Here is a 14,268-nt window from a genome sequence, read left to right on the forward strand (position 1 = left end):
TCAGAATACTTAAAGAAGATCCTTCTCCAAGCTTCTCTCCCTTCTTTCTAATAATTGGGAAACACCTTTTCTCCTTTCTGGTTCTTTTTGTAATTTGAATGCAGTACTGTAAAAATGTAAAAAACAGTAATTGTTCCTTATCAATCATGTTTCAGAACAGGGCTAAACTGCAAATACGTCTAAACAAACTTATTATTTTAGTTTGTTTCAGCTTTTCATAGAAATAGCAATTAATGTGTTGATTATCTATGGGGTAAGATTCCTCCATCACACACACACAAGGGAAGGGTCACATTCACAGTTATCCCTGCTATAGAACATTCCTTGTAAAACAAAATGCTGTGACCAAAATGTTGTTTTGGTTGTTGGTTTCGAGTTTTTTGGTAGGCAGATGGTCTCAGCTTACCTGTTCCCCAGCAGTTTTTCTGTGCCTGTTATGAAAAGCTTTTTCTATGCTTTGAAAGGGCTTTGGAAATCTCCTTATCCACACAGATAAATCTAGCTGAAGGTAGAGGGGAGGGAGGATCTACTTCCATGTTACAATGAATTGAAATCTATCTTCAAACTTCTCTTTGCCTTAAAGGTGTTTGAGTAACTAACATTTGAAGACCTTAAAGTATGTTACTTCAGGCTCAATAACTAATCTATTAGTGGTTAATGCTCTTCCAGTAAATTTACTACATAAACTCACCAGAGTTGGCCTAGAATAGTTGTTGATATATGTTGAAGAATTGTAATTTTACTTTGCATAATAATTCTTTGTTCATTGACTAAATTTATTTGAATAAAGATATTTCCCCTCCCCCAGTTTTTATAACTCTATTCTCCACATCTGAAATCTTTCAGCACAGGTTTTCGTTATGGAAAAAGAAAGTTGAGGAACAGTTCAAACTGTGATTACTTATTCATACATGTGATTTTGAAATATGAGATCCATAAAGGCTATATTAATGAATCTGTAATAGATGTATATTTTAGAAAACTCTGACTTTGCATCCCTGGTATCACATTCCCCAACATTGTGGATCTACAAATGAAAGCTAATTTAAAATGTGAGAAGTTAAAATTACAGCATTACTGGTAGCTGTGAGATTTGGCAGTATTTCCCAGTGATCTGTAAGTTATATATTGAAGATTCTTGAAAAAACCTGTGAAATGATTGGCTGGGACTTACTTTTTACTGAGAAAATTATTATAGATTAATAACTTTAGAAAATGTGTTGATTACGCCGATTTGTAATTACAAATGTTATTTTTCAGGTCATGTCATGAAAGCTGCTGAGCATTTTGAAGCATTTTATCAGCTAACAGAAGGTTTGACGTGGAAGGATGAGACAGGCCGTAGTTACAATTCACTGGCTTGTGAGCATCTCTGGAGAATTTATACATTACTAGCAGACAAAATGCTAGAAAATAAAGAACACCAACAGGCCATCAAAACGCTAATAAAAGCTTTAAAAATGGCAAAAGAAGGTAGGTGGAAAGTAACACTTTCACATTTCTTTATTTGATGTGCATGCCATGATTTTCCCAAGAGTAAAGTAGAAATTGTCAAGTGTTTGACTGGGTAATTATTTCTTATGAAATTCAAAGACAAATGCTATCAATACACCTCCAGATCTCACTAAAGCAGAAACGCCTTCTTGCTGACAACAAAGAATCTTTTAGATTCCTGGAAGCTTGATCTCAAAAAAACCCCAACCTTGTGGGAATAATGGTATAAAACAGTGAACCCATAATAAGAAAGTGAGGTCACTGATGGAAGCTCAGCTCACTGGTTTTGTTTGGCTAGTCACTGCTGATTTGAAATTTTTGAGCGACATTACTCACTGGATCACTACCTTTTCACTCTATGTAATTATTTAGTTCCTTCAAAAAGAGTTTTCTGTCATAAGCAAACAGGATTTCTTCTGTATATCTTAATAAATATAAATACTTTGACTTCTAAAGTAAACAATTACAGAACTGCAGAATAGCTGATGTAGGGAGAGAGACCTCTGGGAATCATTTGGGTCAACTGCAGCAGGTTGGCCAGGACTACATCCAATCAAGGTTTTAGTACCTCCACCAGAGGAGACTGCATAATCATTCTGGAAAACATTTACCACTGTTCAAACACCCTCACAATAGAGAAAGAATTTCATTTTGTGCCCATTGCCTCTTCTCCTGTCACTGAGCACCACTGAGAAGAGCCTGGCTCCTTCTTTCCATCCCCTATCAGAAATTTGTAGACATTGATGAAATCCCCTTCTCTTCTGTGGTCTGAACAGTCCCAGCTCCCTCAGCCTCTCCTCCAAGGACAGATGTTCCCCAGTCCCTTCATCATCTTTGCAGCCTTCCACTTGGCTCACTCCTCTTCTGTCCCTCCTGAAGAGTCCCAGCTCCCTCAGCCTCTCCTCCAAGGACAGATGTTCCCCAGTCCCTTCATCATCTTTGCAGCCTTCCACTTGGCTCACTCCTCTTCTGTCCCTCCCTCTCCAGTACTGGGGAGCCCAGAATGGGACACAGCACTCCTGGGGTGACCTCACCAGTGCTGAGCAGAGGCAAACTTCTACAGACCTGCTTTTCCTAGATGATTATTGGCATGCTTCTCAGAAGTAAGATAGAAGGTCTCAAATAATCATCTTTTAACATGCACAGCAATTCTAGAGCCTTTCAAGGTATTCCTTAAGGATGTATTTTGCATATGAATTACACATACAATTAATATGTAATATTAATTCAATATTTATCACCAGATACATTAGGTTTTTAAATTTAATAATGTATGCCTGACATTAATCTATTACGCAGTCTTTGAATAGTAATTGGGATCAATAGATTTCTTTATTTTTGCCTTTTTTATAGTTTAATATATTTTCCAAATTTTGAAGTAAGTTTTGCTGCAAATAACTATATGACTATACAGGTAATAAATGACTATACAGGTAGATAGTATAACACCTTAATCTATAGAAAAGTACAAAATGTATTCAGTCATATTTTCCAAATTTTGAAGTAAGTTTTCCTGCAAATAACTATATGACTGACTATACAGGTCATATAGGTACTATATGGTACTATAGGTACTATAAGGACTATACAGGTAGATAGTATAACACATCAATCTATAGAAAAGTACAAAATGTATTCAGTGAAGCCAAGTCAAAGTGCTAAAAAGAAATATCTTTATTGGATCAGTAGATACTCTTGGAAAAAATGAGCAAGTTTTCAGGCAACTAAGCCTATGAGAACTTTGCCATTAATTATTTTTAAAAGTTCCAGCAAATTATTTCTATTTCAGGTTTTTCACTATGTTGTCCTTGATTATATTAATTCTGAAGAACCAAAATTTCTCATCTTGCCTTATAAACAAAAATTTAAAACACCATGTGAAATCTAAATGCTTTTATGTGGTAGTTTTGGAGGAATAAACAAAAAAGGGCTTTGGGGGCAAAAATTAAATGCTTTCCATCCTAAATGTTTAATTTTTGAGGGTATATGATTGTATTTGGCTAATCTTTTTTTAATTAAACCTGTAAATAACCTATCTTATTTTTATCTTCAATTTAGATTTGTAGATCTGTTTTGTGAGTTGCTTGTTTGGGTCTCTTCTCTTGGGAATATGTACCCAAATATTGAGAATGCCAATACAGTTAATTAGCTAGAGGAGGACACATTTGCCCAAAAACTCCTCCATTTTTTCCGGCTGCATCAAATACAGGCCTTTTGCTTTTTCAAGGAGGACACATTTGCCCCAAAACTTCTCCATTTTTTTCCAGCTGCATCAAATACAGGCCTTTTGCTTTTTCCTTAGCTGTTGTCTATAATACACTCTTAAGTCACAGCTGCAGTGAAACTGCTGCTGCTAATATTTACTGTAGGAACTAGAAGTTTCTTATGAAGTTTCTCATCAGCTTCTTCCTATTGCTAGTGAAACCTGCTGGGAATAAAGAGATTGTCAAAACAGATCTGATGCCTTTCCAAAACTTACTTTGCTCAGGCAGATGTTCCAGTGCCCTTACTGCAAATCAGTCCCTTTCTATAGCTTCCTGAGACATGGAGTAAATATCACTATTCACAGTATACTTGCCATTCTTCTCCTAAATTAAAAGCTTTAGAAATTCCTTTCAGATGAGTTCTCCAGTCCCCGTTCCAGAACCATGATGCCCATATTTTAAAAATTTAGTTAAAAACGTACTGGCTGTGGCTGCTGTCTCTAATGTCTGTTCTGTCCTTCTGGACCACCATCTATGTTTGTAGGTTTTGATGAATTAGATATTACCCACTTCAGACTCTCAAACTGTTCCTAAGTGAGGAAGTAAGTTTTTCATGTTCCTAGCAATTTTTCATGGAGGGAAATTTTTTCAATATAGTATGATATAGTAAACACTTATGTAAATTACTACATATTTTGTATTTATACATTAGGACGTATTATATATTTGTAGCTACTTTTATATATGAATATATAGAGAGAGCCTACTATGATTTTCTAATGTGGAGACACTGTATTATTAAGCAGTTTGTGGCAGAGAACATTAAATCATTTTAAATTAAATGTGCTGCATTACTTACTGGAAGATATTTTCTCTGACTTTGTTGAACTTCCTTGTTGAACTTTGTTTAAATCCAAAGCCTCTGTTTTTAATTTTTTTTTTAATTACCACTCTATATTTTTGAAAATAGATAAATGGCAAGGATAAGAAGAAGGAAGAACTGTATACATTATTTAAACATTTCTATGTTATTTAAGAACCTGCAAGAACTGTCTGTTCTAATGTAATTTTGCCCAGATTACACTGGTAACTGTAACTTTCTTTACAGGTGGTGATATGAAGATGGAAGGAGAAGCTGCATATTGCCTAAGTTTAGCATATAATTTTGCTGGAGAACAACAGACAGCATTATCAGTAAGTTTAGTTTAAAGTTGCATTAGCTGTTGCAATGCCTTGCTCTGTCTCCTTGGCATCATCTTAGGCATTTTGGACCTTTTATAACTGCATCTAGCTCTTTAGACAGGGATCCATTTAAGCAATTATGGTTCCAATAAATTCCAGAACTGGTAAGAGTCCAAGTTTCCATGCTTGGATCGGTAGAAATAGTATTATATCATCATATTATTCAGGTTATACGTGACTAGCTTTTGTTTTCCTGTATTCTTAGATATATAAAGCAGTTTTTATTTAGTTAGGTTTTTGTGTAAGATACCAGTTTTGCAAACTAGTAGGATACAGCGTATTTGTGAGCAACAACTAAAAATTTATCAATTCACATGTTGAGCTTTTCAGAACAATAGGAATTGAGAAGAAATATGAATTGCTTTTTGTATGAAAAGCTGTAGTGCTGATGCACTCCTTTCTGTTGATACTTGAGTTTAAGCTCCTCATGTTTCCCTTGAGTCTTCATACATAATAATTCTAAGAAAATGAGAAATCTACATGCAGAATTCTAGTTTGGGAGGAGGGTTGTTCTAGTTCATTGTGGAGAGTGAGTTCATCATAGTTCATCATTGTGTGAGAGGAAAGATAAGCATCCACTTGATTTGTCTGTGCCAGTCATCAGAGAAGTTACAGTCCTCTGTTATCCTCTTCAAAATGTTGTCTGGAAAATTAATTTATTTGAATATTTTGTCCATGATTATCGTGATTAATCAGCTGGTGAATTATTTCTGTTTCTGTTTGTTGCTTTATCTGCAGAGTGACTCAGTATTTTAGTAATGAACACGCTTTATAGAGGTGATTCTTTGTGGTTATTTTTTGTGGTAGTTTATTTTTTTCAGAATAGACCAATAGAAGTCACAGAGTGAATTTGGCATGGGTTTCAGTATTGCTTGCATGAGTTCTGCGATGTATGAGGGGTTCTAGATTTCTGTCTGGAAATAGAGGTTTTGCATACTTCTAATGATCTGTCATACAATTTTTTTAAGAGTTATTTGGCCATCTTTATACATAATTCCTCAATGATGACAGGCCTGTCTTCTGTATAAATCAACTGAATGCTGGTAAGTGGGAGCCTGTTCTCACGTCAGTTGCAGTCAAAGTCTGTAGCTGAATGTGAAGATATTTCAAAACTAAAAATCTAGATAGAAGTCTATAAAATTATATCTAATAGTCCCAACAGCAATTAGGTGATATTTGATATCTTCCAAGGATACAGTGTGAAAGATTAGAATAGATATTTTTTTTTTGTACAGAAGTTTATTTGCATTGGCTTTTGACTGACGAGTGTGTCAACATTCTTACCTGATCAACTTTTCTATCAAGTTTCTCATAGTCACAATAAGCTGTGTGAGTTAAGAGCAACAAGATAAATACACTAAGTAAAGAACGTTGCATGCATATTTGATCTCTCCATCACAGGAGAAATTAATTCATGAGCAAGACTGCACAGACAAGACATGAGCAAGACATGTATATCTCCATGATATACAAAAGATCACACTACCCTTGAAAGTCTCAAAATATTACATGTCCTGGCATTGTTTCCTCAGGATCCATTTTGCTTATGTTTTATAACTCCTCCTTTCCCTTATTGCTCCCCCATGGCTCCTGCCAAAAAGTTACAGCAATCTTTTGGAAGTTCCATATTTTTTTTTGTCACATGCAGAATTAATATATTTTTAAGGAAGATTCCTTGAATTTTTTAATTTACTACTCTTAATTTAAAATATATATATAATAGGTTGTGCCTGTTGTTTTTAGTGTTACAAAAACATCTGACAGACAAGGAAAGCAATGTGCATTTTTGTTAAAAGGGAAAAACAAATGTAGTAGTGTCTAAATGATGCTTTATGTTAAGAGTATAAAATGTTATTTTAGCAGTAATGAAAATACCAATACTTTTCTGTGTAAATAATATGATATGATAATATGGTGGCATTTTCTAATAATATTACAAAATAAACCTGTGACGTACTGTCATTCAGAAAATAGTGTGTGTTATGGGACTGAGAAAAAGGGGTGAAATTTTATTTCCTTTTGTCCTTAATGGGGATCAATATAGACAACAGTAAAATATCAGTGGTTGACGGTGCTGTTGAGCGCAAGTTGTCTTCGCTCTCCAATTAGAAATCATTGCCTAAAATTTACCCTTCTGTTCTGGGTTTAATGGTCTCTGTATCCGAGGGGAGCTCAGATGCTTACGGAGATGAAATCATTGCATCCTGTTCCCAGAGGACTACTGGTTATCATTACACATAACATGCAGACAATACTGCTAGGAGCCAGTTTGCCTCATGGTAATATGTAGTTCATCACCAGCTTCTGTAGCATGCTAAAGAGGTCTTGCCACACAGCTTGGGACTATTCGGGTTTAGACTCAGGGGTCTCAGCAGTTATTTTCCTGCTTTGCATCAGTTTTCATCTTCTTTATCCTTTTGTGCCGCGGTCCACCTCAGGCAGTCTCCTTCTAGGGGAATCTGAAAGGAGCAGCTGTTACAGATACCATTTCCTCCAATTGTTGCCACTTGGTTCCTTTTTGCTGTTCAGCGTGCTGCTCCCTCCCCCAACATGCACACAGTAGCATGCATATAAACTTGTTTCCCTTTCATTCATGTCTTCTAGCAGAGTGGAGAAGCATATGTTCAAAATATTCATTATCTGATGCAGTAATTAAAGGTTGAAATGATTAAGCTGCAGCCTATTATATCAAAAATACGCTGTCACTTTGTATCAAATGGGCTAGTTTTGTTGGAGAAGGTTTTTTTATTTGCTAGGTGCTCGGTGTATAATCTAACATAATTTGATTCGGTGTATAATCTGTATAAATTGATTTAATTTTATTTGATATATATGATTGATTTCAGTGGACCTGCTCAGATGTAAAAAACGTAAGTGTGTGCAAGTTTAAAAGCCTGAGAACTAATTACGTTCAATAGCAGTGTGGTATGTTCATAATATTTTTCATATCATCTGGTTTATAATCAAGCCTAATGGCTTTTCCACAAAATACGACACAAAAATATTAATAGTTCACGTTATATAGATTGTATCTTAAACATTCTAGATTTTGTCAGGGAGAGTTCTCCACCTAGGCTAATTTTAAAGTAAAAGTTACTGTTTACATGTTTTTCTTCAGACTTGTATAACAAGCTAAGTGTAAAGTGAAACACTTCTTTGTCATTAGAAATCTTGCAGAAGGTATTGTAATCTAATGCTTGATGTCGGAATTTTTTTTAAACTGGGCTTTCAAGAATGCTTCAAAGTGTTGGCATCAAGGGGTTTTTTTTCTCTTTCAATTAGAGTTGCATCCCAAATCATCAGGAAAATTCCAGTCCTCGTCCCTTGTTTGAGCATTAGATTTTTTCTAAGTGTTCCTTTATTTTGGACGTTGAAAGCTGTGTTTCAAATCTGTTAAGTATTTAAGTAATAGAGGCAGTGTTCGTGAGTACTGAGACGATGCCAAAATAAATGTGGTAATTTATGACAATGCCATGTGCATGAATTGTCAGAATTACGATATACAAGCCACAGGCATAAAATTATTAAGAAAATTTATGAACTTGCAAAGACATCTTCACATTCAAAATGACCCTATTAATGTAATCAGAGGTGATTTATGACCATAAAGTTAATTTCTGAAACGGTCTACGTCAAAACAACTGAAAATTTTGTCTCAACTCATGCAGCTGGAGAGAATAGAAGTGAATGTATCCGAGGCACAGATATTCTGAAGTTAGAATGCACAGTATATTTTATCTATATATCTAATTATATAGATTAAGCCCATATGTATCTATGAATTTGGTGAGTCAAGAGGATCTTAGCGAGTAAAAGAACTCCAGAAGGTAGACTGAATGTTATCCTCTCTTCTCCCAAACATTGTGAAGGGTAGTTGAGAAGAAGGAGCATTATTCCTTTGAGACTGGCTTGTGATTCTGGTGCTTTGCTGGAGGGCTGAGCTTCAAGGTGCTTTTCTGTCAATGGTGTCAGGGTAGACCACTGGGTTTAGGTTTCAGCTTTCATTACCGTTACTACAAAAGAAACACTTAAATGGAGGCTCACAAAACACATCAAAAGATACTATTCGATGGAAATTATTTCAAACTCCCTTCTTTTAAATCACCTAGATTGTCCTTTATTCATCTTTAAGTGATATTTAGCCATTAATAATGAAGTGTAACATTTTCAGCTTAGCAAATAGTGTCACGTGCTTGAAAAAACCACTTTACCAAGTTTAAGGAAAGGTCTCCTCATTCCTAGGGGCTTCACTTTTATTGAAGTGATTTTTAAATTGTTCTTAAAACCGTACTCATAGAAATTTTTTATTTTTCATATCTGAGGAATAAAAAAACAGACAAAACTCAGAGTTATCCCTGATGGTGGCCGCTTCTGATTGATCACTGACAATGGATTATGTACAGAGAATAGATTTTCTTCTAAAAGGTCTAGAATTAGTTACCCAATTCTGAAACTGATTAAATTTCATCTTTCTGAAAGGTCCAAGTGCAGCTAGGCATTGGTGAAGATAGTGCAAACAAAATGATGTGAGAACAATTAGTACTGGTAGCAAACTTTGCCCTGATAAGGAACTAAGAAATTAGAAATTATTTGTGTTAAGGATCTTAAAGAAGACCTGAAACTTCAGGAAAGAGGTGAATTTCTCATCATTCAGTTTTTTTTGTTGTTGTTAATTTTGCACTTAATTCTTAAAGGGAAAGAGAGATCTAACTTGGGATATGAAAGTTAAGTCTCTTAGTGAAGGAAGGACTTCTTCTGTTGGTTTAATTTAGATAATAAGTATCTTAGTTTCTTGAAAGCCTGAAAAAAACCAGGGAAAATGTTCTGAGTAGCCCTGAGATGTAATGATGCTATTTTTCTTCAGTACTTTTCTGTGTACCACATAGCTTTGCACCTTGGTGATACGGTGTCTGCCTTGGAATGTGGTATCATTTTCCTTTTGAGAGTGGTTTCAGTTGCATTTTGCTTGGTTAATGGCAGTAGAATAACTCCCCTCAGTTAACTGGATTTTTGTCAAGATAAACATACCACCCTTTGTAAGAAAACACTCCTAAATGCAGTGCTGCTACAGAATTACAGTAGTCAAGTTATACAAAAATTATGGAGGATGAGAAACAAATAAATATTAAATAAATAAAAAAATCTATTACTTGATGACAGGCAAATCAGATTTCCGGTTTTCCCATAGCAACAATGAAAATAAATGCACTAGTAACTTGTTGATATTACCCTTACTCTTCAGGAGTCTCATGTTCCATAAGACTGGCTACCAAAACAACATAAATGGGTGGACTTTCATCTCACCCATTACAATTTTAAATTTAATCATTCATACATCCCAAAAGAACAAGACGACTCAGTGAGCTGCAGATTTAACTGCATGTTCCATTAGACAAATCTCTAGCACCTTTTCAGAAATTTAGGGCTACCTGACCATTAGTGTTCTCGGGAATCTAAATATGAGTTGGTGACAAAAAGTTTAAAGCCCCAATTTTGGCGGCTATGAGTGGAGGACATTGGGGGTTTTGCATGCTTGTTTTTAATTCCCAAACAGTATTAAAGTTGCTGGATTAATATATATTCATAAGGTTTATGTAGCCTTACTTGGAAAAAAAAATATATATATTCAACACCTTGACTTTAGAGTTCATGCCATTTAACATATCAAATATCATTTCCCAAATTTCAAACTCTGTTTTTGGGTAAGATTTTGATTCAGGTTATCTGTTACAAAATAGATAACCTGTTTTATTATTATTTATTATTAACAAAATAGATAACAAGTTTTATTATTACCTTATACACACATGCTCTCTGTATGAGTTTGCAAGAGAACTGGAGAGGGCTGCAGTGCAACATTAATGAGAATGCTTACATGCTTCTGCATGAATAATAATAATAATAAATATCCTAAGATCAAGAGAGGTTTTTTGTATGACTGAATAATTTCCATGAATGTGTTGCTAGCTGTTATGTTTGAATTCAAAAGAAGCAAGGTGTCCCTCATTGGAGGTTTGCTTAGCTCTGGTATGTTGAAACATTGAGGACAAAGCCATAAAAACTCCTTACACTGCTCTGCAAGGAAATAAAAACACCCTTGCAGCTATTTTTCACCAACGTGAGTTGGCAGTCATGGAGGCTTGCTCTGGTCCTACCTTTTTGAAGAACAATCTCTGCCCTTCTCTGTGAATTCTCTGCTAGGTCTGGCCAGTGGAGATGGCTCTTCCTTATGCTTTGCCAGGCAAGGCAAGAGCCGGGCTGTGACCACAGTGTCTGTTCCATGGGATGTAAGGTTACAATTAGTCCACTTGCCCTGGCTGAGGTTTCTAAACTCTAATCTTCTGTCAGTTGAAAGATGTGATTGAGGCAGATGTTTTCTCCTTACTGTATTGAAAATGTTTTTTAGAGTAGCTGATAAAATATAATTTTTGTTTCCTTTTTTTTAAGTAACAGCTAATATACAAGTTTCCTTTTATTTGATTCCCACAGGCTAGCAACAAAAAAAGACAAAATAGTACAACTGTATGTTATAGAGGCTATTTACTTTATGAACTTTAGACTATATTGGATTTCTATCTCAGGTGTGCTAAAGAGTGGAACCTACATGCTGTATATAATTGAGGAAAGAGATAGTTACAGCATGTCTTGCATTGTAGCTTATATTATCTAGGAAAACAACAGCATGAGAGATCTTAAGTCAGTAGTACATAGTGAAACTGCACGTATGATAACCAGGGCTGTAGCAAATGACTGCAAAACTGTATAAGAAATTTTCTAAATTCTGTTAGATTCTGTTACAGAAGTCAGACTTTTTATGTGTTTTGAGAAATTAAACATTTGTACCCACACTTTACAAACTCAGGATTTTCAAAACTTAAATGCAAATATATTCATAATCTGGGAGGTTTTGTTTTCTTTTGTATAGTTTAGTTCAAATGAACAGGCTTTAAAAAAAAACTCTATAAAGTAAGGCTTTTAAAATTAGATTGGTTTCTCAAATTGGTATAGTTCAGGCTATGGCAATTTACTTATTAAATACGTGTTTAGTTTAAAAAAAATTCTGTAAAGTAAGGCTTTTAAAATTAGATTGGTTTCTCAAATTGGTATAGTTCAGGCTATGGCAATTTACTTATTAAATACGTGTTTAAATTTCAATTCAGTTATTCCCATTGACTTCAAGGGAACAACTCATATATTCAGGTGTAAGCAAACGCCTAACAGCTTTGCTTGATCAGAACCATAGATGGCTGGATTGGAGAATAAGAGGTCTTGATTCAGGCATCGGATCTTAAGGAATTTAAAATTTCTCCTTTGATAGATAAGTAACCTGAGAAGTTAAAACACTGAAGCGTGCCAATATAAAACCTAGAGCTTGCTGCTTCATTGCTAGAAGCAATTTGTTTTGCTGTTTTGCTTTCAGCTTATGTATTATTTCAGAGCTGATCAAAAGAATTGGTAGCAAAGTGTGAAATAAATTGTACTTCTAAATAAATCGATTTAACATTCCTTGGTGCTTTAAGTGATTTTAGTAATATTAATATTTAAAATATTTCTGTCTGAAGTCTTTTTATGACTACGTATAGCAATAATGGCCACCATTTCATTCTGCTGTTTTTCATATTAGAATATTACACAGTAAACACTGTAAAAATACTATCTTTTAGCACTGGAATGGATGCAAAAGATTTCAAGTGTCTATTTGCATGTAAATGACTCAAATTTTATTCAGTCAATAAAAACAGTCTATTAATCCTTTTACTACATTTCTTACATGGGTTAAAACTTAGGGAATAAGAGATTTTCAGCTGAATGAGAACTTTTCCTTAACTTCCATATAGGTATGCAGAAAAATTAAGCAAATTTATTTTTTTTTATAAATACCTAGTTTATCTCTGCAGTTTTTTCCATCATGTAATGCAAATCGAAGGGTTGGATTGCTTGTTTTTAGCTAAGAAAACTTCATGTAATTAAAAATACCTGTTCATGGGTGGACTAAAGAGATTAATAAGCATGAAGCAGAATATTTATAGGTGCTTTGTCTAAGAAGTAAGGGGCATTTAAGCATGCACATGCATATAGTATGGTGTTAATGTCTTAGGAGGCTACAGCAATCTGACAGCCAGGTACATTCATGTAGACACAACAGCGTGATAAAAGCAGTCCAGACATCTGGATCATAGCGCTGCCGTACAAAAACATTTCTGTACAATGCACATTATTGCACTTACCCAAATTTCCAGTCTTGTCCACCCCTTTCTCCTTTGGTTCTTTCTCCGCCTCTGCCTTTGTCTTTTATGTACTTGCGGAATCTCATTTTTCCTTTACAAGTCACCTCCATCTGCTGATGTGTCAGAGTGGCCCTCGTGCCACGCATCACATAGAGGAATTCTCAAGATGAAGGGCTGCATTCACATCACTACTTCTGTCTCAGCACTACTGTTTCATGCTTGTCACTGCTCAGCACTCAGCGCCACACTGCCTTGTTTTGTCAATAACCATTTATTTGTTGCTGGAATAGTAGCAACCATTACATCTGACCTCCCTGTTTCATCAATTATGGATAGATTATTGGATGTGAACATCTGCAAAAGCTTGCTGTTGAACTTACCTCCTGGCTGGGATTAGATAAAGTATTAAACTGTTGTTTATTGTCAGGCCAAAACTCTACTGGGAAGCCAGGGAATTCCAAGACTAGCAGACTCCCATCAGCAAGCACCAAAAATTGTTTAGTATTGCCACTGTTTCCCATAAGATCGTAGCCATTTATTATTTACACTTATTACTAGTTGTTATAACATACTTGATAAAAGCTCTTGGCAGGCACAGTGTTTCCAGCTATTGTCACATCTGTCAGGATGGAAAGGATACATAAACTGTTTTTTCCTCTTATATTGCTGTTAAAGGGTAACAGATGAAGCTTCTTCACTCCAGACTGTTAAGCCATGCTTTATTTTGAAGAAATATGTCAACAATGGCTGGTTTGGAAAACGTTACATTCCCGTACTAAATACAGATTGCAACAACCTTTACTAGAGTGATGTCCCTTGCAGTAAAGGTTTCAAATTGTAGTAGCAAATAGTAACAGACTAACATACCTGGGTTTGGTATTTGCATGGCTTTTTTGCTCTGAAGGACCTGGCTAATTTACAAAAAATAATAATTTAATAAAACTCTCTATGAGATATAGTAAATAATAAAATGATGACTGCTTTCCTACAAAGTTGTAGGTGTAGAGAATCAGAATTAATATAATTGTTAGTGCCACAGAAGGCCAGAATTAAGAACAGTAATAGTAATAGCTAATACAGAAGAAATAAGGGTGGGAACA

At 35.0% G+C, this 14,268-nt stretch overlaps 1 protein-coding gene across 1 annotated transcript in view; it reads left to right on the forward strand.

The window, feature by feature from the left end:
• TTC29 (tetratricopeptide repeat domain 29) overlaps positions 1-14,268 on the forward strand; it is a 92,618-nt gene that overhangs the window by 58,528 nt on the left and 19,822 nt on the right. The window contains exons 6-7 of the mRNA XM_014949811.1: positions 1,261-1,473; positions 4,807-4,892. Coding sequence (XP_014805297.1) covers positions 1,261-1,473; positions 4,807-4,892 — 299 coding nt within the window. The remainder of the gene's footprint in view (positions 1-1,260; positions 1,474-4,806; positions 4,893-14,268) is intronic.

This window comes from Calidris pugnax, unplaced genomic scaffold (assembly GCF_001431845.1).
Source record: "Calidris pugnax isolate Ruff unplaced genomic scaffold, ASM143184v1 scaffold42, whole genome shotgun sequence".
Taxonomy (NCBI): Eukaryota; Metazoa; Chordata; class Aves; order Charadriiformes; family Scolopacidae; genus Calidris; species Calidris pugnax.